Here is a 27,488-nt window from a genome sequence, read left to right as displayed (position 1 = left end):
GAATGGAGAAAGGCTTTTGACACAGATGAAGGCTTTAGTTTCCGTGTCAGCTTGCAAACCTGAGGCATAAAAATCCTCAATGGTTTTGACAAGGGAGCGGAATGTACATTACAAGATAGTATGGCCTTTCAACATTTTCCATGTTTTACTGGATGTGTATTTCCGGGACAAAATTTATTTTTGTCTGATTTTGTTTTCCTTTTGATACAGGATCTACTCTCGTCCAGGCTAGTCTTGAACTCACAATGTTGCCAGGGATGGACTTGTACCCTCACCTCCTTAAAACAGGCATTAAGAACAGAACTGTGCTTTGATAAAATGAGCAACACTTTTTTAATTTACTAATCAAAGGTGAAATATAATCAATGAAGAAGTTATCACATCTGCTCAGTAGCCGATTAGCTTTGAGGAGGGAAGCTTGCTCCGTGGGCTTTGGCTCATCTGGGGCAGTGATTTGTTTTGAGCAAGTAATGCTAGATTCTGTCATAGCGGGGAAACAATTACTTGCCCATAGCACGATCAGTATGAGAAACCACAAGAAGCCATGTGATTTAGCAAGATGCCAGGAGACGTGGCTCCAATTCCTGATGAAACTGGATGTTCTTTGTGTGCTCACGGTGGGCATCAAGGCACACTCCAGAAACCCCAGCATTCTTTGGGCACGTCTCAAAACCAAACGGAATAAAATATACATTTATTTTATAAAACCAAGTGGTGCATAGCTGGCTTCTGATTCCTCTTCTACCCTAACCTCTGAAATCAAGGCTGGGATGTAGACTTTCTGTTCTCATTTCTAAAACTTTTGGATTGGGCCACAAGAGACCAAAGTCAGAACACGAAGTTGCTTCAGTTTGGATTTCTTGTTTCAGTTTTTAGTCTTCTGTCCAAAAACAATGAGTATGTCGCCAGCTGGGCTGAGTCTGAGGAAAGTGTAAAGCAGGAGTCTACAGCAGCGTGCCTTTGATGTACATGCCTGGCTTGCGTGTACCTCAGAAAGCCTTTGTATGTGAAAGATGACAGGATGCTCTGTTGTAGCCCAAGTGGAAGGGCCAGGAGACAGCTCCTTCTGATTTCCACTGTGAAGTCATCTAATAATGAGAATGTTGGCTTTCCACGTGAGTGTTTTCCACATTTGTAGATGTGGATGCTGGAAAGCCCGAGTTAAAGCACCCAGCACTCAGGTTTATATTTAGTGATAGCATTCTTACTATAACCACTTACGTGGTTTCCCTCAGTTCCCCAAATAGGCCTCCTCATCCACAGTGTTGTAATATAGATTGGATAAAGTTTGTCCTCCAGAATCTCTGACTAGAAAAATCTCTGAAAATCAAAACAGATTTTTTTTTTTGTGAATTTTGCCTCAGTAAATTTAATGGCACATCAACGTGAAGGAACCTGAGTTTGCCTTAAGCAAGGTAATGAGAAATCAGGGCAGCCACGCATCTCCTTGTGGATAGCTTTTCCTTTAGAGACAGCATCTGACAATGTAGACATGGCTGGCATGGAACTTTACTATGTAGAACAGACTGCTATCAAGGGTGTGTTTCTCCTCCAGTCTGTGTCTCTCAAATGTTGAGGTAGCAAGTAGATACCATCAAACCTGACTCACCTTGGTTGTTTTGTTGAGACAGGATCTCACGTAGACCAGCTATCCCCAAATTCCTGTATGTGAGGCTGGCCTTGAACTCCTGATATTTCTACGCCACCCCTCCAGTGTTATAGCAGTTCATATTTGTTTTAATCCCAGTGTCTCACGGAGATTTGATGTAACATACTTTCTAAAAGATGAAACTTTTAGAAATGAACTGTCAAAGTGTGAACACTTTGATTTTTCCAAGTGCATCTGACTGCTAAGGTTTCACAGCACAGAGATTCTTACCCAGCGCAGGCGCAGTGCTGGTCTTTACCATCGTCTCTTTCCACAGTAAGAACACTGCCTACTCATTGCTAGTGGTGGAAATGAAATACATCTCCAGCCATTTAGTGACTGCCCCTCAGAAAGGATGACATTAGAGGAAGAGGACTACGTTCCATGTGAGGGCAAACTGAAGAAACACAAAGCCATCATTCTTATTTACACAGAGTGTAATAATGTGCAGTGAACATTACTTGGAATGTTTATAACCATGTTTCTGCTGAAGGTATAACTGAACATTGTGTTCTGTACACACGCACTAAAGAAGGCTTTCCAAAATTCTGAAAACGTGACGTTTGCATGAAGACCCAATTAAAGTACTGCTGGGGTCATTTGGTTTATGGCTGAATTACTTGGCTTGGACACCTAGTGGTGTAAGTTGTTATTTGAATGACAGATGCAAACCCAGACAATAACATTGATTGGGCAGCCCTTGGCTACCTTTCCTCGTTGTTGTTAGAACTGTAGGAGCTGGGACTGAACAGTTCTTGCAAAGCAATGCCTTTTTATTTCTGGTCCGTGGTCAGAGGTGACTGACCCCAAATGGGTGAAAATCTGCCTTCTGATATGCTGTCAGTTCAAGTCTTTAACAGGTAAGGGAAAGTCCAGATTAATTCCAGCACATGTGTTTCATTTTGTTGAATTTCCTTTCGAGACAAAATCTCACCATGTACTCCAGGCTGGCTTCCAACTTGCTGTGTAGCCCTCCTTGGCCTCAAATTCAATATTATGTAAGCCTCCCAAATTCTGAGATTGTAGATATCATACCTGGCTCCTTATAACCACTTTGTAAAAAAATATTCTTTTACTACCAACCCACCAGTCAACCATCCAACCAACCAACCCTTTTTGGATTTTAAAATTCTTAATTGAGCAGTCCTTTTTAAAGCTCTTAAATTGTCCTATGATTTGTTGACTTTAATAACACTGTCATAAGCAGTCAATTCTTGAAAAATTATACCCAGAAATAGATAGCAGTATTTACTGCTACATCTCTTAACTACACTAAGGGACAGGAATTGTGGCTGTTGAATCATTTACCAAATGGCCCATCGGCTTATTGACTCATAGCTTCACAATTTGTGTGATCTATACTAGCAGTTTGTTCATGGGTGTTATCACACATTAACAATTTAATATCTTTTTCCTCTTGTCCCATCTTGTATTGTAAGAGGCTTCTTTTAATATCCAGTTATGATCCTTATTTTCTCATCAGGTCAGAGACCCTGCATTCCATACAGAGGTGGCTCCCACGCTTGTCCACTATTTCCTTCCATCTGTTTCTTTGCCAAGGTCTGGAGAATTCTCAGACGCTGTCTGTCCTCTTCCCCTTTCAAAGCCTCCTGTCAGTGGCTCTGTCCACATAGACATTTCCTTACTTTCCCATACTCTCAGTGGTAATCAGTTGTCCTTGCCAAGGAGGAAGGGGAACATGATTTGTTTCGTTATGGAGATATCTTTATAGCTATTTGGAAGTCTTAATGGAGCCTGTAGTTTAAATACTATTTAAGTATGGTGAAAGTGATCAAAAGTTTTTGAAAATCTAACTTCAGCTTCTGTTTTCACTGAAAGATTTATTTTTTGACCCCATTTAGATGTTGATCTTCCTATCTGTTGGTTCATGTGAAAGTCAAACTGTCTCCTAGTGGATCTTATTTTGGGGATAGAGGATTGAGCCGGGAAGCCTCATGGGGGAAATTCATCTTTCCTCTCAGTTGTAGTTGTAGCTCAGTGGCCCTGCCAGGAACAGAAGGGACAGCTTGGGTGCTGTAGATGTGGGATGGCAGTTCTTCCTTTTGGCTGTCTCCAGCAGATTATGTCAGGAGGTCTGTTCATGATTCTTCATGATAACAGGGCATTGATGGGTTGCTGAAAACCCCACAATCATTTTATACTTATTGTTTGAAATGTACTTACTGTAGCATAAATTTGTTTCCCCTTCCTATTTCATGGCCCTAGAATGATACAGTTTGTTCTCAGATCTGGTCTCAAGGATGCTAGGGTATATTTTCTGTCTCAGATTAACTGAAAAACTAAGTGTTAGGCATCCTGTGAGAGAGGGGTATTAACATTCTCATCATTAGACTTTCTTTATAGTCTGCATTCTGAGACGTTTCTTCATTGAATTTTCTGGACCGATGGGTGTGTTTGTCTTGGAAATAAAGGGTGACTTGTGGATTCTAGAGTTTCCCTGTTTCAGTGAATTTGTGCTGTCAAAATCAAGGATGGCAACACATGGGTTTTCTCTAAGCGTGCATTGTATAAAAAGAGAAGCTGAGACAATGGGATATTTTTGCTCCTCTTAAAATTTAAATCACAGCAAACATGATTAAAATATGCAAAACCAACTTCCAGAGAAATCTATTCCAGAGTAATGTTAGTATCAGAGTTCCAAGTATTATTATCACCGCTATGTGCTATGGTCGATTGTTATGACAGAACTTCATCTTGGACAGAAAGATGTGATGATTATGAGAACCTCTTCCCTCCTCCTCCTCTCCCCTCCCCTCCCCCCTCTGACTATGCAGCCCAGGTTGGTCATGAACTCAAGCTCCTGCTTTAGCCTCTCCAATGCCAGGGTTCCGTGTGAGCATTCAGTCTACCCAGATACAAGGATATTTTCATGGGCTCAGTGGCTTATAGGGAGCTTCTCTGCAGCAACGGTGCTGTAATTAGATTCCAGTGTGTTCCTTCTCAGTTCCCACTGGAGCCTGTTAAAACAATGTGTGTTCTGTAACTTATTTTATGAATAGTAATATGACCTACAAATATTGACCATCATGGCTTTGAATTACACCTTCTGTTTGTTAAGCATTTATAATGTTGCAAATATCAAGTGTAGTGTACCTCGTGATTTTGGGCCTGTTGAATTATAGATGGATAGATTTATAAATAGAAGACGTGACTCCTTTGTCCTCATTTCACATTATAGAGTGTAATAAAATTCTGTTATCATGATTTATTTCACCTACACTATAAACTAAGTTATGTCTCTTCATCTGTTCCTCTGAGTGAAAGGCAACTTCGGAGTGAACATACTTGTCATAATTTGCTATAGGTTGTTTATCTTCTGCAGGGATAACGTCCATTTCTTTCCAGCCATGACTTAAGATTCATTAAATGTCATTGCAAAGAAGCTATATCTTTTTATATTTTGAACACCTTTTAGGATATACATATATATCTAGAATCAGGAATACAACAAGATACACAGAGAAACTAGATGTCATAAGGGAAATAAACATTAATGTGAGTAATAGTCTCGGAGGGCTGGGAAGATGGTTCTGTGGTTGAGTATGCACACGTTACTCTTCCATAGTACATAGTTCAGTTCCTAGCGTCACATCAGGTGACCCACAAATGCCTGTTACTCTTGGCTTCCTTGGTACCTAAAAACACCTCTCTCTCTCTCTCTCTCTCTCTCTCTCTCTCTCTCTCTCTCTCTCTCTCTCTCTCTCTCACACACACACACACACACAAAATAAAAATCTTGAAAACAGGTAAATAAATAAATGGATGTGAGGAAAGGTTGTTTAGTGCTGAGTGGGTCAGTTTGGTTAGTGGCGTAGGATCTCTGAATGCCTAAGAAAGTGAACGTAATTTAGTTCCTGAAGGATGAGTCCTTTAGGTCGAAGCCAGGAGATAAAGGTTCCCAGAGTTTATTAGGGTATACAGTCTCGTGTGAACTGTGGAATGTAATTTTAGCATTAAATTTAGCGTTTTCCCCTATGAATGTATTTATAAAGTATATTTTAAGATGATTAATAAAGAAACAAAAAAGCAAACTATCATCAATGCATGCATACGCACATACAAAAATGTAAAAAAAGGGTTTAGAAAAGAACCAAAGTATTTAAAGTCGTGTCTTCTGTGTTTATATGGTTGCCTTAATCAGTTTAAAGCCCAAGTTAATCTGAAATAAGGAGATACTTACTTTTGGATTCTAGATTACAGATGCTGCTTTCATGGTTTATATGAGAACCATAGCTGCAGACCATCATGGAGCTGCATATTTTCTAGCACACAAATTCATTTGTAGAGCCGAGGAACTGCTTGTGTCCGCACCAGTTTCTTATAGCTGATGGCCAGTTTTCCAGTGGAAGATATAGAGTTTGTCAATTTTCAAGTTAAGTTTTTTCTTAGATGGTTTCCCCTGTGATAATCAGTAATTTTTCAGACAGGGAGTGGTGATGCTTACCTATGACACCAGCACTGAGCTCACTGAGCAGCACCGGAGGCTGAGCTCCTCCTCCTCTCCTAGCCTCTGAGATCAACAGTGTGTTTTCTGCTCTGCAGTGAGAAGCCTCCATGCCAGCGCTCCACTGAGATGCACATGCAGACCGTTGTCAGAGTCCTAGTGTTGTCAGAACTTGCCTTTTCCTTCCTAGAACCAAACAGCTGCCCGTCTTAGTTGTTTTTGGCTTTGAGGCATTGCATAATCACTGGCTTAAGAGTGAATTGTATTCATTAATTGAATGCTCATCAATTAACTTCATGATCAAAATATGTCAGTGTAATTGTACTTTTTTTTTTTTTGCTTTAAGCTTGTGCTAAGAAAACATTTTCAAAAGCTTAGGGGCTGGAGAGATGGCCCAGTGGTTAAGAGCACTTACTGCTCTTCCAGGGGTCCTGAGTTCAAATCCCAGCAATCATACAGTGGCTCACAACCATCTTGTAATGGGACAGCTACAGTGTACTTATATATAATAAATTTTTGGGTTGGGGATTTAGCTCAGTGGTAGAGCGCTTGCCTAGGAAGCTCAAGGCCCTGGGTTCGGTCCCCAGCTCTGAAAAAAAGAACCAAAAAAAAAAAAAATCTACTAAAAGCTTAGGAAACAGTAAAACCATCATGCTTTCAGTAGGCTACTCACAACTGATTTGGAGACTGAAAGCTGGGACACACCCTGTTGGGTTGATTGATATCTTCCCCAGAGGCTGCAATCTAAAAGGAAGCAAGAGAAGTGTTGAGGGGTCTGTGGCTTTCTAAACCCAACTCAACATACACAGAAGGTCTGGAAGACTAACTTAGAGAGACAGACATTTGTGGTCCTGCTTCTTTTTTTTTTAGGTAACCTTTGTACTTATTATTCTTAGGTCATAAATTCTGTTAAAGTTCAGAAAATTAAGTCACTACAATATTCTGTACATCAAATTCACTCGGCATAAGGCATAACATTAAAATGTATATTAAAATTAGTATTCAGTGTAAATTAGGATGTCCTTGTTTAATACTGTAAATTCTGATACTTTCAGTTTGACAAAAATACTTCCTGTTGGCTTAAGTCAATGAAAAGAATGTCATAGTTCATGAGTTAAAGGTTTAGAATGAGATTTGATGAGGGATCTGTCTCTTTGAAGTTTTCTTCAGTTTCAGTCTCTCTCTCTCTCTCTCTGTGTGTGTGTGTGTGTGTGTGTGTGTGTGTGTGTGTGTGTGTGTAGTCTCTGTGTGTGTGTGTACAGTCTCTCTCTCTCTCTCTCTCTCTCTCTCTCTCTCTCTCTCTCTCTCTCTCTCTCTCTTTCTCTCTCTCTCTCTCTGTATGTGTCTCTGTGTGTGTGTGTGTGTGTGTGTGTCTGTCTCTCTGTGTGTGTGTGTGTGTGTGTGTTTGTGTGTGTGTGTGTGTCTCTGTGTGTGTGTGTGTGTGTCTCTGTGTGTGTGTGTGTGTGTGTGTGTCTGTGTCTCTCTGTGTGTTTGTGTCTCTGTGTGTGTCTGTGTGTGTGTGTACAGTCTCTGTGTGTGTGTGTGTGTAGTCTCTCTGTGTGTCTGTGTGTGTGTACAGTCTCTCTCTTTCTCTCTCTGTGTGTGTAGTCTCTCTGTGTGTCTTTGTGTGTGTGTACAGTCTCTGTCTCTCTGTCTCTCTGTCTCTCTGTCTCTCTGTCTCTCTGTCTCTCTGTCTCTCTGTCTCTCTGTCTCTCTCTCTCTCTGTCTCTCTCTTTCTCTCTCTCTCTCTCTCTCTGTGTGTGTGTTTACAGCAGACACTTTATGGTGTTGGTCTTTCCTACCTTTACATGGATTCAAGAGATTGAGCTCAGATTGTCAGGATTGAACAGCAAGCAGTTTTATCTGCTGACCCATTTTACTGTTTTGTTGTTGTATGTTTGTTTGTTTGAAATAGACAATTATGTTCCCCCAACTCGCTTCAAACCACCCTGTACTAGAGCATGACCTTGAACTTGTGACCCTTCTGTCCGTACCTCCAGACTGTGCTACCACATCTAGGTATCGCAGTGCTGGAATCAAACCGGGGCCTTCTTGCCTCAGCTGCATCATCAGCCCTCAGGATCTGTCTCTGATTGGTTTATTCAGTGAGCTTCTTCTCCTACCTCATGAGGGGATTTCTTTTTTCATACAGCCTTTAAAGTGAAGCTAGTCAGGGAAAGCCGTGGAGGGATTTTGAGGAGACCTGGTATTATCTGTCGCTGTGGAATTGTGTTTCTACACAGTCTTTATTGTGAGGCTGGGCAGGAAGTAGAGAACTAACTCATTTTCACTGATTTAGTCTCACCACACAAGCAGCCTTGCTCTGCACACCACCCTCCATGTAACCCTCCGACAGCACTCAGTAGTAGATGGTGTCTCCCTAACCAAATAAACAGGAGAGCTAAATGCTCTCTAATGCAGAGCTCACCACAAACTAAATAAAACCCACACTTTCTCTTCATTCACGGGGTGCTCTTCAAGTTTTGAATGCTTGTTATTGTAAAGTCATTCTGAGTAAGCTTATTTAGCATTGAAAGATAAAAGAATTTGTATATTATAAATAAACTCAAATATAGTGCTCTCCGTGGTAAGTACACTCTTGTACTTTAAATATACTGTAGACTTTTGTATGAAACTAAGATATTGTAAAAATAATAAAGACAAAAGTTCAGCTGTTTGGAGACAAAACAATAGTGTGCATCAGTATTAATCACCAGGAAGGAAACAGGGCCTTGTGCATTCATAGACTTACGGGAGCAGCAGGTGGGAGTGAGTCTTGCAAATGGGTGTGTAATTTCAAACGGTGACTGCTCTGGCTGAGATCCACAAGCCTGGGAAGAGATAAGAACGCATTTGCTCAAGCGGCACATTTGAGCTGAGATCTCAGAGGCAAAAGTCGAGGAAGCAAGACCCAGAATTCCAGACAGGGATGGGGCACGCTCAAGAACTGGGCCACAAACAAAACCCTAAACCAACACAGCCCAACTCAGATGGCCCAGCAGAGCTCTTGCCTGGAAAGTCTGACTGACAACCTGAGACCTGCATTTGATTACTGGAACCCACATAAAGTTGGAAAGAGAGAACCAACTTCCCACAGTTTTCCTTGGCTTTCATTTGCATGCCTTGGGAAGCCTCACACACTCCTTATAAACACCCAGGAATAATAAATAAGTTAAAACCACTTGAAAAGAATTGGTTTTTGATGTTTGTATGTGCATGCGTGCGTGTGTGTATGTGTTTTATCCGCACATATGTGTGTCTATGGCATGCATGTCTGATGCTTGTAGAGGACAAAGACATCATTGGATCTTCTGGAGCTGGAGTCCCAGAAGATTATGTACTGGGATCCAAACCTGGCTCAACTGCAGGAGTAGAACTTGCTGCTAACTCCTAAGCTGTCTTTTCCAGCTCTGTCTTCATTTGCTTTGTTTCGTTCTGGCTGGGTTATCTGGAAAATACAGAGCAGTGACGGGAGATGGGATGAGACTGCTTGGCAGCATGGCGCACGGCCTGCAGTTGCTGTTGAGAACGTTTTTGATACTCTATAAGAGGCGAACTTGTCACAAACTCACTTTAGGTGCCGTAATCCTTTGAGGGATTTGCTCAGATGTTATAATGCTGCCCCTGGTGTTTGTCTCTCTTGAGTGTTGATAGTATTTCTCCAGTCATTTTCCTGCCATGCAAAAGCTTGACTTCATGGATAGAACTGTTCTCTTTTATTCAGTCTCTCAGCCCTGGTATGCTGTGTATACAGCTGCGTTTTTTTTTTACTTTTATGACCACTTGGAGGTTCAGATATAAAACACTGAAGGTAAAGGCCTGTAAATCTGAGTGACTGTTCACCACTTGAATATTAAATTCATTTTGGTTGCACACTGTGCAGAAGAGAAAAGCCTAGAGATTACTTTTTGAGGGCAAAATATGGAAATAATTATGTAACCAGTTTCTCACAAATGTTAAGTATTGGGCGATGGCATATTCTGCCTGGTGTTTTATGTGAACAGCACTGATTCTCCTAGTTTTTGGTATGGGGGCCTTCAGCAACCAGGGTAGACACTCTTCTTCTTAGTTATACCCCAGCCCTGGGATCTGTCTGTCTGTCTGTCTGTCTGTCTGTCCGTCTTATGCATTTTGAGACAGAGTCTCGAGCTCTGGCCGTTCCAGATTTATTCTTGTGAACGAAGGCTGGCCTTGAACTCAGAAACACACCATCCTCTGCCTGCCGAGTGCTGGGATTAAAGGCGTGTGCAGCTGTACCTGGCTGGCACCTATCTCTTGATGAATTTGCATCTGCTTCCTTTTCCGTCTCCATTCACATATGCAGCTGACTCCGGTATGTGACTGCAGATGTCATAAATGAAAGAAGCAAACTGCACTCCTCAAAGCAGTGGTGTTAATTAACTGCAGTAGCATCCACCTTCCTGAGGAAGAAGGCGCTTTCAAGTTTAGCTCCACCCAGAGGACGATCTCTTAGAAGTCTAAGTGTTTACCTCTGGTCCAGAAGTGAGGACTTTTATCCAACTGTCCTCTCACTTTAAACACAAACAGGAAACACAAACAGGAAAATCATTTCTTTATGTTGGTCGTGTTACTTCATCCCTTCAAAGTATAATAGGTTTAAAAATTATCAGAATGTTCTAGAAATGGGAAGATCTATGATTGACTACTTTAATATTTGGTCAGCATCTCCAGTCCTTTGCAGTGGCCGATCATTTATCTAATTAGCTCAAGGATATGTTCCCTGCAGTGAAAAGTCTGTCCAGTAGTCCCGATGCTGAGGAAAGGCCAGGCAGACACTAGCTCAGAGGCCAGGGAGCCATTTCTTCTGCATTGCCACTAGTGGGTTTAACTTAGGGTGTTTAGTTCATGCAAGGATTTGGAATATTTAAACAGTTCCCAATCAAACATTTTTCCATCTGATACTGGTGGTTTTCCACCAGCCAGCTTGAATTGAGGAGAAATGATATTTCTTTCACTATGTTTTCAAAATGGTAGCAGTTTACATAAAAACTTTAACGTGTAGTATACCCCTGACACACAACTTGCTAATTAATGTTGAATTGCTATAGAAACTGTACAGAAAATGACTAGTGCTTCCATTTTTTACTTATTTATTTCTAAGTCCTTCCGTCTTGTGTACCGTTGGGTTTTAGCTCATACCCTAGGGGAGCTCTGCAAGCCACCTGCTACCATCATTTTGTAGACTTGAAAATGCAAGTCTCAGAGATTGCGTGATGGTGACATCCAGAGTCCAGCTTACTTTTTCACATCACAGGAGGCTCAGACGGCATGTGAGAGAGAAGTCTCAGAAGCACTGTGTTTTTGGTTATTGCACATATGTGCACAGTGTAAGGCTGCAGGCAACATTTTCATAAAAATATAAATTCCCCCTTAGGTAGCAAATTGCTGTAGTATTGTGCTCAGGGAATTTTAAAACTATAGCCTGTGCATCCTTCCGTCTTCAAAATTATGTGTTGGGTGATATGTCACCATGTCTTGGCCCTGAGAATTTGAGAATCAAAATAGTTGTTCTTTCCCTAAGGTCTGGAGGAGATTCAGTGCCCGGGTCGAGTGGTACCTTCAGGAAGGAATCTGCTCTTCTGTCGTGGTGGTCAGGGAAGTTGGTGAGGAACTTGGCCTGGGATTGAGTCTTGAAGGCGCATGAGATGTACACCAGGCAAATAATGCTTTGTAGGAGTAACAGTAATATTTCCCGAGTAACTCGTGTGTCTGGTCTTACCCCCCTTTAGAACACATATTGTCTCAAATCTATACAATCTGGTGTGTGTGTGTGTGTGTGTGTGTGTGTGTGTGTGTGTGTGTACACGTGCGAGAGAGAGAGAGAGAGAGAGAGAGAGAGAGAGAGAGAAGAGAGAGATAGGTCTTAGTAATGAGGGGAAAAGAGCTCTTCATTCAGGAACCTGATTAAAGCCTCTCCCCAGTTGAGTATGGTTTCTTCTAGCACAATTAATATTTGCTGTGGAATGGCCTATGATGAAGTCAAAGATCCTGCTTTTTCTGGGGGAAAGTCAGTGATGTGTCTGCAGCCACCACTGCCATGGAGCGATGCCTGTCACCCAGCATGGCTGTAGTGTAAATGGAATGTGTGAACAGCACTAGCGTCTTGTCTCACTACACGGTGCAGTTGTACTGTATGCAGGAAGACTCTTTGATTCAGAACTTTAGGGAGGGAGAGGGAGCCACTCTTCTCAAGCAGTATTTCTGTAAGTATATATTTGTAATACATATATATTTATTATGGAATCATGTCTCATCATAGCAAATGTGTTTCTTTTACTGCGTCGGAAATACCTCCTTGTTTTGAAAATAACGATTTTTCTCCTTTTGCTGAGGGTGATTTGAATCTCATATCTCCTTGTCTCCATCTCTTACATTCCGGAATTCCAGATTTGAAAGTATTCTTAGGGTAAGAATGTAATGCAGCTGGTAGAATGCTTGCCTGGCATGTCCCAAGCCTGAGGCCAGTCCTTAGCACTGCATAAAACTGAGATGCCATCTCAGAGTTGAAAGTAAGATTGCAAGTTCAAGATCATCTTTAGGTCTACATGGAGTTCAAGGCCTGGGCTACGTAAGACCTTGTTTTGAAAACAAAGTCTTCTATCCCACTCACTGCCTTTTAAGTTGGCCTAGGGTTATAATTCTGTTTATACAAACTAATACTTAGGAGAGTGGGCACTTACAATCTCATCCTTACTGTGCATGTGTGTACCACAGCATGAGTATAGAATTCATACTCATAAAACTTCTCTCCTCCTTCTCCATGTTGGTTCTGGGGATCAAACTCAAGGTGTCAAACTTGTGTTGTTTGGTGGCCAGTGCCATTACCTGCTTAGTTATCTCTCTCACCAGCCCTCATTTGTTTATTCTAAGTAGTGTTTTTCTTGATATCTTTGTAGATTTCCCCCCACTTCTATAATGGCATCATTATTATAAATTATAGAATTGTGAGACTAATAGAGCAAAAATCTCCAGTGGACTGCGGACTTATGGGATCTTTCTAGCATATTGGTAGGTTAGGCTTGGCCGAAGTGAGAGATGTTTGCGTCCTTTTGTGTGGATGCAGGTACTGTGGGTCTGTATGTGGTTCGCTAGTGGGAGAAATAGTTGAAATGCCCAAGGGAGTAACCAAACGGCAGTCTCCTTTACCTTAATAAGAAATGAAATGATTTGACAGCTAGAGGGCAAATTGTTGTAGGTTTTAGAAATTTGCCATGATTTAGAAAAGAAAAGAGAAACCAGAGGAATCTACGAGACGTAGGGTCTAGGGTCCCTGGGCACAGCCTTTAATAGCCGATGTTGAGGGCCTTGCCTGTCCATGTGTGTCCACACAGTTCAGTGTCGCTGTCCTTTCAACAGCTGTCGGGGGTCTGGGGGACGGTGCCGAGCACAACCCAATCTACCATTTGGAGCCTTCGGGGCAAGGTTGGAGCGTCACAGTGAAGGAGCTAAAGGTACTGTAGAGAGCATTTATCTAGAGCCAGGCAGAGGACGGCCTGAAACCTGGACAGCCCAGTGAAGACCGAAGGAGTGAAAACATTGGAGGAATCAGAGCTTAAGAGAACAGGAAGGTTTGACTTTGTACAAGAGATGCCGTTCTACCCTCAGGTCCAGACTCAGGGTCTGGAGAGGAGGCTGAGGTGAACAAGGCCTTGGGTCTCTCTGCAGCTTAGCATTGTCCTGATGTCTTACTGATCTGGGTGATGGCAGGGTATCAGGGAAGTGGGAAAGTGCAGTAGAATCTCCTCGTCCTGGTGTTACACAGCAATCCCAGCTAGTGATTGGTGAAGAATGGGGAACACTGGCCTTTGACCTAGGCAATGGTGAATGCTTTCTTGGGAAATGAAACATGATACATAATGAGTGAAAAGGTGAATGTCTCTGGTTTTGAATGGGACCAAACAAGCAAACTGCCCTGAGTAGTTAGTCCCTAAGGCACTTACGGTGAGCCTGGGGTGGGATCCAAGGGGTGGGATCCCTTTCCCTCAGCAGCACCAAGGAGGCAGAAGGCTTAGCCTGTGTGGCGGTGGTGAGGGTCATTTCTGTTGGTGTTTTCAGCCTCTCATGTCCGGGTGAGCAAAGAAGCTTGGGACCTGCATTAATTTCTGCATTTTGCTTTTTTTTTTTTTGTATGAATTCTAGAAATCAGATGTAACTAGGAGCTGAGAGCTTTCAAGGCTCTATTATTAGGAAATGTGATTTAGATATCGGGAAGGAGGCAAAAGAGGCAGCGCGCAGGACAATGCTGGATTTTGCTTGTTCTATTAAACCGTGGGTCTTGTGGACAGAAAAAAAAGAGCCCAGGACCCAGAAATTTTGCTTTGCAGATGGCCATGGTGTTTGGGGGTCTATTATAAAATACAGGTATTGCATTTAGCACCCGTGATGTGCCTCTCCTGATCTAAAATTCCTTTATTTTCAGTCTGGGTTCTCACTTCTATTTTAAGACCCCGTCTTCCATTACCTCATGTATTAGCTACCATTCCCATGCTGCGATAAAACACTGCGGCCAAAGCAGCTTAAGAAAGGAAGGGTTCACCCGGCTTACGGATCCAGAAGGCTAAGAGTTCATCACAGCCAGGAGACACAGAAGCAAGTGGCAGTCCTGGTGGCTGGCACAGCTGGCTGACAGCTCACATCTTGAACTGCAAGCACAGAAGGTCAGAAAGTCCACCTCCAGTGGCATAACTTCATGTAGCAAGGACACTTCTCCTAAGTGCGATGAATTAGATACCAAATATTCATGTGCAACTTAAATAGTGCTCATTAAAACCACCAACTCCATCCTATTCTTTTAAGTTTTTTTGAAAATTACTATCATTATTGTTTATTATTGTTATTTTGAGACAAGGTCTTTCCCTGCATTCCTGCCTTGCTTTAAACTTCACTAACAAACCTATCCTCTTTCTACTATTTTTAAATAGTTTTCTTAAGGCTTAGCAGGTGGGGATGAGGAGAAAGTTTGTGTCTTTGGTCTCTCCATTAGATGATTCAGGAGGAAAAGGATACAAGGTGCAAATGATGAATTTAAATGCAGGAATGACCCTGGGAATGGTTCCCGTAATAGGAGTAAAACCCGCGTGTAAGGTTAGGTGTAGGTGGAACATTGCATGGCTCCTTTCTGATGGCCTTCTGGCCCCGCCGTGGAGCGAAGTCTTTCCTCGGGCCAAATACTATCAGAGGAATTACCCAAGCAATAGAAAAAAAAATTTATGGATTCCAGCTTACGCTTCTGACCCGAAGCACCTCAAGCTGCAGTCCCATATATAGATCATACCAAACAACATGTCAGCTGACCTGAAGTTCTCTGACAAAGCTCTTTAATATATTCACCACACAGCATAATCCAGGACTAGGAGGGCATTTCCCCCGAGTCTACTGCTTGCTGCTCCATGGTTTTCTCCTGTCATCTTTTATTGTGAGCTCGTCAGTATCCCGCTTGCAGCGTGTACAGCATTCATTATGTACAGCACATTCCAGCCCTACTTACTCTGGAAGCTACTTCAGCTTCTGCCCTCTGCCTCACTCCCAACCCTGTCTGCCACCCATTTGGCCTTACCCATTAGAGTCTTGAGCTTAATCATCCTTGTCTGCTTGTGCTCGATTGTTTCCCTTAGAATTCTGCAAGCTACAGAGTGAAACTGATTAAGATTTTACAGGCCTGGTGATTTTCCTGCTGGTATTCACCCGGAGATCAGGCTTTAGGCCAGGGAGCCGACGAGTCATTCTGCAAGGCTTTTGTTTTCTGCTTGATTCTTGAAAAATTAGGCATGGTCATGAACATGGGACCGCCCCCCATCCCATTATTATGAGGCCATTAGCACCTTAAAGTAAAATTGTCAGTGTTGGCTTTAGCTTCTGATAAATAATATATTCCTTTTTTCATAAGTCAAATTGAATTCTCCAGAGAACATTCATTCATGTAAAACTCCTGTTATTTTTAGTGCTTGAAGTTCAGTGTGGCGATGCACGCTTAATCCCAGCATTCTGGAGATGGGGGCCAGTACAAGGGTCAATATCAAAGTCTCCCTGTGCTACATACTGATCTTGAGGCTAGCTTTGGGTTCCCTGAGACTATGTGTCCACCAAACGAAACAAGACAACCAGAAAGAGCTGGAGCTGGGCTAAACTTCCTGAGCTACTGCTGCTGAACAACTGGTGGCATAATGGGACCTTCCGCCAAGCCATCACAGAAGACCTGGAGAGGATAGACGTAAAATCGCCAGGCTCTCTGAACTGAAGCTGAAGTTGATTTTTTATAAGTGACTTTTTCTATATTAGCTAGCTAGTAAGTCTCCAAGCAACAACCGGGCTCATGCTAGTCTATAGCAGACTCCCAGACTGGACAATGACAGAGGAATGGACTAAGGGTTGGTTTGACATTTAGACATTGATTTGAGTAAAAATGAGGTCAAATAATTGAGTTGAGATCATAGGGTGGGGGACATGGATTCAACTTGGAATTGGATGTCATCTCGGTCCAGGTGCCTGGGTTCTCTGTCATGTAGGACTGCCCCATTAGATAGGGTAGACAGGTCAACAAGAATTTTACCGCTCTCTAGTAGATTCCCACTGAGTTAGCAAGTGAACCGTGGGGGAGTGAACTCACACTGGGTCATAGTGTTTATTTCTCCTACCAAGGTTGAGTAGTGCCGGTGACATGAATGTTTTACCTCCTTGGCACTTGACTCAGGGCCATGATTTCAAAAGCTGAGGTATCGGCTAGGACCTGGCATCTGCCGTTTGCTCCCGTCTCCTCATTTCCTCCCCGTGCATCCCACCACCTTGCTCTCATTTTACTACTACTATAATTTGTGTTTTCCTTGTTTCCGACTTGAACATCACTACTTGAGTAATTGTTTTTAAAGATAATAACTTCGCCTTAACATCATTGTGATTCTTACTTTACAGTCGTGTGCATGAAAGCATACATTCAAACACACACACACACACACACACACACACACACACACACACACACACACACACACACACACACCACACTGGAGATGGCAGAATTGGAGAACTAATGGAGAACTTTGTGGAGCTAGGACATTAAGATGAAGGGGTGACATAATGGTTCTGGGGCTTGATTATGTAATCTGTATGTGTCACATGCATGGCAGAATGAGATAGAACAACACACACACTTTATGTCTATTTCTTGGTTTTGGTGTTCTATGTGTTATACGAGGTAAGCAGCATCCTGGGTGGAAGATACATGAACCTTCGTACATCCCTTGCATCCATACGTGAATCATATCTATTCCAAGTTAAAAAGTAAACAACTGCTTTATACTGATTAGGCTCTTCTGTGCTGTGTTCATTGCTTGATATTATGAATTAGTCATCCATGTTGTCTCCTTTGACTGTTCTGCTTAAATATGATTTCACATTACCATGACTAGCATTACTAATTGAGCAGCAAAATTTCCTTTATGAACAGTAACATATCTTTTCTGTACTACTCTACTAACCCATTGAAATGACTACTATCGTATGAGTTCTGGGTATCGTGCACTAAAACAGTTGACCATGGATGGATAAGAATGAATGGGGAACTTGAATATCAAAGGATTTGTACTCTTATGTATAGCCACAGAGAAAGAACAAATACATTATCTAAATGTCCATCATCTGAATTAAGTTTGTAGAGGCAAAAGGATTCCTGAGAAAAGAGTTGGGAAATTGTTGACATACATTTTAATTTTTTTCTGAAGCCATGTAGTCCTCAGAACTATATGCATTTTGTTTGTTAAAATGGTATGAGAGACTGAATTAAGACTAACTTAGTGACATGCATCTATCATCTCATTGATTTTAAGTCAAATGGCATATTTTTGTTTTTAAACAATACTTGTGGGCAAGCAGTGTTAAAAATAGATGTTGGGTTTGGGAGCACAGCTGGGTGCCAGCGTGTCTGGTGTGTACAGGGTCCCAAGGTCTTCCCTCAGCAACACACAGATGCAATTTAAATTCTCGAATGTGGTACTAACTACAGAACACGCTCTCTGGTATGGAAGGAAGACACGGGGACATCAGAAACAGTTGCCCATTGTGAGGAGCATTTGTGTATTGCTGAAGTGAAAAGACCTGTCTATACTGAGGGGAAGGTAACACCCGGAGAGAAATGAGTGTTTCAGGAAGGATTGGGAAGACCTCTGGCAAATCCACATCTGCCTGCTTCCTGTCTCCCCTTTCAGTCAGCCTTCTGTGTGGGCAGTGTGCTTACCCTTGAATTTGTATAAGCAGATGGGCAACGTGGGGTCGGATTTTCTTGTGTTAAAGCATGACTCTTTCCACAGTAACCTAAGCCTCTGTCTTTTCCCTGTCTTCACAGTGTATCCTACTCAGTACACGTTTCAGAAGACTATCCAGGTAAGCTTTCCCTTCGAGTTTTTATTAAGCACTTCTGACCATGTTGTTGTTCTGGAGATTCGGAATATGTGTACGTGCATGGGGACCATGAATCATTGGCAGAGGAGGCATAAAGACAGAAGAAGAATCCTGTTGATTTTGTGATTGTCTAATACTGGGCCTAAAGTCAAGTGTGATTTCCTGATGTAGACATTATCACGGACTCACAAGATAGGCTCCTTTATAAAAAAAAAAAAATATTAAGTGCTTACTGCAAATGGACACAGAAAAGAATTACCTGCTAAAGAAAGGTTCGACAATATCTTTATAAGAAATTATGAATACTGCTTATTTTTAAAAGCAAACTCACACAGGCCGAGTGGCGATGGCGCACACCTTTGATCTCAGCATTCAGGAGGCAGGGGTAGGTGAATCTTTTCAAGTTCAAGGCCAGCCTGGCCAACATAGTGAGTTGCAGAATAGCCAGGGTTCCAGAGAGAGCCTATCTCAATAAATAAACTAACAGTACGCACACAGGTATGCACACACACACACGTGAGTACACCCACAGGGAAAATATTTAAAAGAAATAACCACTAGGTATGTTTCCCATAGAGAAGCACAGCTAGGCCAGTTGAGAGAATCTTTGGTTCACTTGTAGTGATGTCGTGTGGTAAACCAAGTGGCCCCAATGTGTAGCGCCCTCTGGTGGTGACGAGGCGGTACTTTGTTCGATTTTTCTTTTTACTGTTTTTCTCCAGTCATTGGAGTGAGGCTTGGAAATATAACTTGGTCAGGTGTAAAAATTTAAATAATATATATTTAACTTAAAAATATCTATTTATTTTACTTTGTGTGTGTGAATGTAAATTTTTGTTGGATCACTTGGAGCTAGTGTTACAGGTGGTTGTACACTTTGAATTGAGTCAAAGTTTGGTAGAAGAGCAGTGTTCTTAACAACTGGGTCATTTCTCCAGACCCTTAAATTTTTTTTTTATTTTATTTCTCTTTGTAGTCTTGGGGATTGAACCCAATCTTGTGCATGCTAGAGGAATGCTCGCCCACTGGGCTACATGCCTATCAGTTGAGAGAAATTAAATTTCTTATGCACTTGGGTGTTTTGCCTGCATGTGTGTTTGTGCATCTGTGTTTGCAGTGCCTGTGGAGGCCATAAGAGGGGCTTGTAGTCCCTGGGACTAGAGTCACAGACAGTTGTGAGCCGCCATGTGGGTTCTGGGAATTGAACTCAGGCCCTTCACCATCGAGCACGCTCCCCAGCCACTAATATCAGAAATTTCTAAATAAAACATTGGATTTTTACCAAAGTCTCACCTTGGAGCAAATTTGTAGCAAGTTTCCAAAATAATTTCATTTCCACAAGGCATCAGAATTTAGATACATGTCTGATCTCGATTCAAGCAGGTCTCAGTTTGCTAGTGGGAGAAGTGGGTATTCTGCTTTAAGTGCTGAGGCTGAGGTCTGAAATGGCTGACATGTTGAGTACATCAGGTACAACACACACAAATAAGGTACTAAGTGCTAGTTTCAATTCAATCTAATACCGAGTGTCATTATGGATGATGGGAAAAAATGCTAATTATGACACTCACACTTAAAGGGTATGTGCTGAAGAAGCCAAGCCGTGCTGTGTAGGGACTTGGGACTGGGTCATAAACCATCCTCACCTCAACTCTGGTAATTGTTGCTTCTGGAGATCAGTGCTTTCCAGAGGCTCCAGAGTGAGCATCAGTGTGACAATATTTGTCGTCTTATTAAATTTGAATACAGATTTATTTGATTTTTGTTAGTTAATAGGTTTCACTTTTTCAGACTGACATTATATAAAATTATGTTTGTTTTTCCTTTATAATAACCATCACTTCCTTCCCCTCATCCCCACAACCTTCGTTGAATTTCTGGAATAAATCTTAATAATGGAAGATTTGGCAGCTTTGTATCAAAAGTAACATGTTTCCACTTGTCAAAACAAAGCATCGTTTCTTTCTTAACTGTGTTCCAGAACATTAATGACTCCTGAATGTATTGAATCTCTACTTGGCCTCCGTTGAGGGGTGGCTCGTTCCCTCCTTTAAATAATAAGGTTACGCCATTCAGCATCTTGTTGTTACCTGTTGGAGCTGTGTGTGCTTTGCTTGTACTTGGTGTTATGGGCAGTCGGATGCTAATGGAACCTCCTGGCCCAGATCGTTCACAGAGCCAGCAAGGAAGCCTGCCCACGCCTGTCTTTATAGATGTGGTAGGGCATTACCATGCTTATTGATTAATTTCATCTCTGCAATTGTTCTTCTGAATGTCTTTTTGAAAAGTTCCTATGTTGCTGAAATACCTGCCTTGCATTTTTTAAGAAAAAATATTTTATACCATTTGGCCTATTATTATAAAGAACAGTCATCCATATCTCTGTATCTCTGGTTATCTCTCAGTTCCCAGTTGTGGTCCTTATATTTGTTCTTCTCTTCCCATGCTTTGGCTTGGTTTGTGCGACCCTTCCCTGCATTTAAAATTCTTTTATGCAAATCGCTTCATTTACTGTTTTAGTCTGAATTAATAAATTCAATACTCTAGGCACTGCCTTCACTAATGCCATCTGGTAGTGCCTCTGGGCTTCTTTAACTGCCTTTTGAGGACGGGTTGGCTCAAGTGTTAGCTGACCACCTAATCTTGTTGGCACAGTTCCCCTTTATCCTCCTGGTCCCCCTCTGTCAGGAGCTGTATGCCACAGCCACTGAGGTCCCTAGGGACAGTTGTCAGCTTACAGCTTGTTTCCACCCACTCACGCCATCACCGAACACTCATTTCATAGCCTGTGTTTATGAAATGAAGATTTAGAGTCAGTCTTTCATGGAATCGAGCACGTGTAATGGCGTAGATACAAGGTCACTCTTTAAAATGAAGTGAAACCACCAGGCAACCTTCTGGCTTCAATGAGTCTTCTTGAGAAGATGTTTGTGGTGATGGATTTGAAAATGGTGTATGCACTGCAAGTCACAAGTTGGCTCTGCTCAGACAAAACTTCTCCTTCTAGTGCTCACACTTTCTCTAGTTAGGCTTAGCTACTACTGTGGTGACTGGATTTTCCCATCTCTTCTCTGTTGGGTCTAGAAGAATGAAGTGGTATTTTCCAGATCCTTTGTCCCCATGGCTCCAGAGCCTCAAACATCCTCTGTAACTTCTGTGGGACTTGGAATGCTAGCACTGTCAAGGCAGAGGCTTTAACATGTAATGGTTTCTACAGTTACCAAGTGTTTATGTCTTGTAAGATGCTGTAGTTTTCGAGTGATCACGGTTTGCATATTTAAAACATAACCCAGTGGCAAAATATTGACTTCTTAAAACAGAAAAATCCAAGCTTCACCCTGTAATAATCATTTAATCAATTAATTGTTTAAATAATTTAAGAGAATTAATTGCCTTTAGTTTTCATTTCCTTGTCTTCTATGGGAATGATAATTGGTTGGCCTGAAACATCTATGGCAAAAAAATGGCAACATTGTAGAGACAATTCAGGGAAGATATCCAGATTATAAGACAAAATTAGTATAATTAATATTTACCAGTAAATCACCCTTTCTCTTAAGTTTCATAGCAACCATGAATGGAATGACTTGACATATGACCCTGTACTTGAAAGTGAGTAAAACCTGTGAGACTTGCTTTTCTGTATCTGTACTTTTCCATCCCTTCCCATTCCACCGGGAAGCCATGGTAACGATGGTGGTGCTCCATGGAAGAGAAACGGAAATGCTCACATGGTTAATAGCTTAAGAACGCTCTTTACACCCCATGCAAAACAAACTTAAGAACCTGTCTCCAGCGGATGAAGGAAGGAGGAAAACAAGACAAAGCTTAACCCCACGAGGAAAAGGAAAGCCAATTGCGTCACTTATCGGAAGAATCCAGTGAGGAAATTCAAGATGCAGTGTCCTTCCTTGTTCTGTGTGAGGGATTCTGTCATCTTAAATGCATTCCCTAGCCCTATTTATTTCCTACTTCTCCATCTCTAAGCAAATGTGCTGCTGTCACCCATTTGAACTACTTTAGGGACGTAGTTATTCAAACAATAGCGAAGATGGATCAATTCATACAAATAGCACTATGCTTACCAACATACTTTCCAGTTGCAAGTCTAAGATTATGCCTTAGGTTAAAAGGAATGTGCAATTAGTTGGCTTCACTATCTATATTTTTAAAAAGCTTTAAATTTTTGTCAGATAATGAACAAATATATGTGTATGTGTGTGTATATATGTATATGTATATATATGTGTATATATGTATATGTATATGTTATGTGTGTGTTTATATATATGAATGATGACTCACACACACTCACAAGCACACACAGTGTTTATTGATTACTGTAATTAAAGCAGTTAACATAACGTTCTTCCAAGCTGTGTGTTAGGTTCCTGGAACTTCTCCTTACACCTTCACATTTGTACTCTGACCAACACTTTTCCACTTCCCTATCCACGGCTCCTGGCAACCCCTATTCCAACACGACTCTCAGCTTCATTTACTTCAATTTCTTTTGATTTCCTGAGCAAAGAAGCAGCAGTAATTTGTTGGCTTTTGTCTTCTTTCACTTACCTGAGCTCCAGGCTCACTCACTTCGCTGCAGAATTCTTTCTTTTCTTCCGTTTTCAAATGGCTGAGTAGAGCACTGCTTTATGTGTATTTAGCACAGTTCCCTCACCTGCGCGTCTGTTGATGGGTGCCTAGGTTGCTTCCACATCTTTTCCGTGTAGAATAAAACTTCATGGAGCAAGGGAATGCACATTGCATTTCAGTGGACATGTCAGGAAATGGGCTGGTCAGCTCAATAGTCCAGAAGAAATGGACAGATGTGGCCTTTCAGGATCCTGAAGAATCAGAGCAGAGTAGTAGTGACTAAGGAGACAGTCAGTTCCCTGTGTATAGGGAAGACAGAATTAGTTTCATTAAGTAGCACATAGCTTCCCATCAGTACGAATGACTAAATTTAAGAGAAAAGAAATACCTGGCTCTGAAGGTAGCCATACTAGCCTTTACCTACCATCCCAGCGCGGGAGAGGAAGGGTAAGGGAATCTGAGGTATGAAAGTGTCATTAATGTCATACCCTGTCCAGAAACACTATGTCTGCATGTCTAAAAAAAAAAATTGAAAAACAAAAGTACCACAACACTGAGGAAGTAAAAGAGGAGGAAGAGGAGGAAGATGAAGAGAAGGAGGAGGAAGAAAATGAAAAAGAAGAAATTAGAGAGCTCACCTGCACCTCCCCCCCCCCCGTTTTTTTTTAACCACTAATGCAAATGCATGAAGCGCCTCACAGAAGAGAGTCCAGCTAACTGGCCAGTGTCTTGATGTGAAATTCAGATGAATTCACACCTTCCGCTCCTTGGTTTGTGATGTGATGCCACTTAGTAAACATGAGCATATCATACTGTCCCTTATGTTATCTCAGAATTAAGCACACCCAGTGTATCAGACAGGGTTCTCCAGAGTCACAGAACTTATCAAATGTCCCTCTATATTGACGGAATTTATTGTGATGACTTGCAGTCTATAGTCTAACTAACCCAGCAATGGGCAACTGTGAACGGGAAGTCCAAGAATCTAGTACTCGCTCTATCCCACAAGGCTGGGTGTTTCAGCTGCTCTTCTGTATAAGCTGGATTCCTAAAGAGGCGGGTTCCCACATATGTGCGGGCAAGTAATTGCAAGCAAAGAATGAATCTTCCTTCTTCCAATGTCCTTATGGAGGTCTCCAGCAGAAGTTGTGGCCCAGATTAAAGGTGTATACTACCATGCCTGGATCTGGGACTTTCTTTGTCCCAGGCTGACCTTGAACTCAGAGATAACCTTGCCCTAGTCTCTTGGGATTAAAGGCATTCACTACCTTGCCTGGGCCTAAGCTTTTCATGGCCACGATGCCTCAAGATTTCCCTTTCAAGATCCAGGTCACAGACTTGTACCTTTCAGCCTCAAGAACTGGATTGCAGGTTGCCCTCCAATTCTGGATTGTAGTTCATTCCAGATATAGTCAAGTTGACAACCAGAGATAGCCATTATACCCAGCTTGATGTTAAGGTTAATCAGAGGGGTGTGGCAGACTTGTCTTGTTGCTGCTTGGTCTGTACCACCCCATCTCCCCTCACGATAACTTAATAAAACCTCTTTTTCATGGAGAGTTTTCTGTTGAGATATATATATATATATCTTATACTTGAAGGAGACAGGTAGCAAGTCTATCAATTAAAAGTCAGATTCTCACTGTTCTGACACAATATTATTATAACCTGTCTCAATAGGTTTTTGTAAAGATAGATCATTTCAGTTATCTGAACAGAAAATGGTCCATGTTCCTATTTGTTGAGGGTGTTTTATTTTTAGTAAGTTAGCGGTGTTTGTGTTATAAGAAATTTGCATTCAGATTATTTTACTCTTATTTTAACTTTTGGTTTGTGTTTTGAGGCTGTGTCTTATTGTGTAGTCCTGGCTACCTGAGAATTCACAGTCTAGCCCCAGGGTGGCCTTAAACTCATGGAGATCTTCCTGCCTCTGCTTCCTGAGTGCTGATGTTAAGATGCCCTCATACCCAGCCTATACATGGGTACATACATACATGTATACTTACATATGTGTACATATATGTATATTTCTATCTTTGTATCTATCTATGTATCTATGTATCTATGTATCTATCTATGTATCTATCTATGTATCTATGTATCTATCTATGTATGTATGTATCTATCTATCTATCTATCTATCTATCTATCTATCTATCTATCTATCTATCTATCTCTATCTAGTCCAGTCTGTGTGTGTGCTTGTGTGTCTGCAATGTGTCTATGTTTGTGTATGTGTGCCCACGCACACACACTATGCATGTATTAGAAGGTCAGAGGACAACTTTTAGAAGTCAGTTCTCTGCTTCTAACATGCGAGTCCTGGGCATTAAACCCAGGCCATCAGACTTGGTAGCAAAACTTCTTCTACCCTCAGCCATCTTGAAAGTCTGTATTATGGGACAGTTGTTAATGAACTGGCAGTCTTATAGTTGCCCTTCAGTCATTAATGACAAAGGTAGATGAACCTCTGGGTATTGTATTATTATAACATTACTTTACCATACATAAATATTTGTATTTATTAGAGAAATAGGTCCATTTATAGATTTTTGTTCCAGAGGCAAACATAGCATAGTGAATAAGGATTTAAAGTATAATTTACTGTTCAGTGTATGGTACATTTAGAGAAAATTAATTTACAGGAGAATGATTCTTGTGAGCTGTGGGGCTGCAAGTGGTGAAAGGTATCCTGATTCCTGGTCGAGACAGGTCGAATCCCTGGGGACCCTAAAAGGGATGGCAGGCACATTCCTAGCCTCCCAGATCAGGGTCTCACTAGCTGCACCCCCCCCCAATCTCCTGTAGAGAGTTTGAGACAGACCAAGTCACGTAGAACAAAGCCCCAAGCCCCTCTTCCACAGGTGAGGACATGACCATAGGTTACATAGGCTCAGGACAGATCAGTTGTAGAGACAGGACCACACCCCCGAATATGTAGATGAGGTGACCCAGCCAAAAAACTGTACTTAAGGGTCGTGTTCAGAATTAAAGTTGTGCAAGAATCACTCCGTCGTCTGAGAGCTTCTGTCATAAGAGCTGTGACACCACCTCTTGGGGAAGAGATCTGCTGTCCCAAATTTGCCACCAGAAGCCCTCTGTACCCCTTGTCAGCTAGTTAGTCCCCTGTTGGCTAAGCCTGGCCTGAAACAGAGGCAGAACGACACCTGCCCTGGCCGAGTTTTCCTCCTTTCTCCTGGACCCGCCAACCGGAACAGAGATCTCCGGAAAACCACCTGCACGGAGGCCCACTGTGAGCCTTAATGGCAGCTTACCTAGCAGCAATATGGAGACTTGCAATTTCAGCAAATTGCTACCTAGAGTTTCCACCCATCCCTTCCTCTGTCTCCTTTCCTTGCTGATATTTTTGGTTTTTGGTTTTGACCGGGTCTCCCCATATATCCTGGATTTCTTTCTACTGTTGTGATAAACAACACGACCAAAAGCAGCTCAGGGAAGAAGAGGTTCATTTGGCTTACATGTCACGGTCACAGTCTGGTACTGAGGGAAGTCAGGGCAGAAACTCGAGCAGAGGCAGAGGCAGGAATGGTGAAAGGGTGCCGACTACTGCATTGCTCCTGTGTATTTCTCAGTTTGCTTTCTTATATAACACGGGACACCCGCCCAGTGGTAGCACAGCCCACACTGGGCTGAGTGACACACCCTCCCCTTGCAATAAATCAAGAGAATGCCCACAGACGCGTCCACAGACGAATCTTAAAGGAACCAATTCTCCTCTCGGCCCGTATAACTCTCATTTGTCTAAAGTTGGCAAATCTAACCAGTAAACTGTATAAAGAAGGCTGGCCTCAAACTTAATGACCCTCCTATGCCAGTCTCAAGTGTTGGGATTGCAAGTGTGTGGCCATTGGGTTTGGTTTTGAGTTAAGAGAAGAAAACAACAAAACACCAAATGTCCCTGAATTATCTCCTCAGTTGTGTTCCTTGCCCTTTGAAATAGACATTGATGTGGAGCAGACTATTGTCCTGTGAGATGAGCCAAGCAGCGACACGCCAATTATCGGCTCCCCCAGGCTGTGTTAGAAATGTCCGAGGAGCCAGGCCTAGTAGAGCCCTAAGAAGCAGGCAGGAGGAGGCCAACTCCAAGGGCTACTACTCCAAGGGAGTCTCTGTCTCAAACCCTTCCCCCTAACAGAAGGAAAGCATGATTTTGAATACTTTCTATCTAAGATATCTACATTTGTGAGATGCTATGGGCACCTTTGGAAAGGCCATAATTTTATGCGTAATTTACACCAAGGACAGCCTTTGGTTCCCTTTCCTTGGAGAACAGCAGTATGTCCCTAATGAGAACTGGATTAAAGTGATGAAGATATAATTCTGTTTCTTTTGTAGAGGATATGCACT

General features: G+C 42.0%; 1 protein-coding gene across 1 annotated transcript in view; it reads left to right on the top strand.

Annotated features, from left to right (window-relative positions):
* The window catches only part of Parp8 (poly(ADP-ribose) polymerase family member 8), a 165,762-nt gene that overhangs the window by 64,669 nt on the left and 73,605 nt on the right, over positions 1 to 27,488 (top strand). Inside the window, 1 exon segment of the mRNA XM_032898861.1 lies at positions 18,472 to 18,509. Within this exon segment, the coding sequence (XP_032754752.1) occupies positions 18,472 to 18,509 (38 nt within the window).

The sequence above is a fragment of the Rattus rattus genome, chromosome 3 (genome assembly GCF_011064425.1).
Source record: "Rattus rattus isolate New Zealand chromosome 3, Rrattus_CSIRO_v1, whole genome shotgun sequence".
Lineage (NCBI taxonomy): Eukaryota > Metazoa > Chordata > Mammalia > Rodentia > Muridae > Rattus > Rattus rattus.
This window is presented reverse-complemented; position numbering and strand designations above follow the sequence as displayed.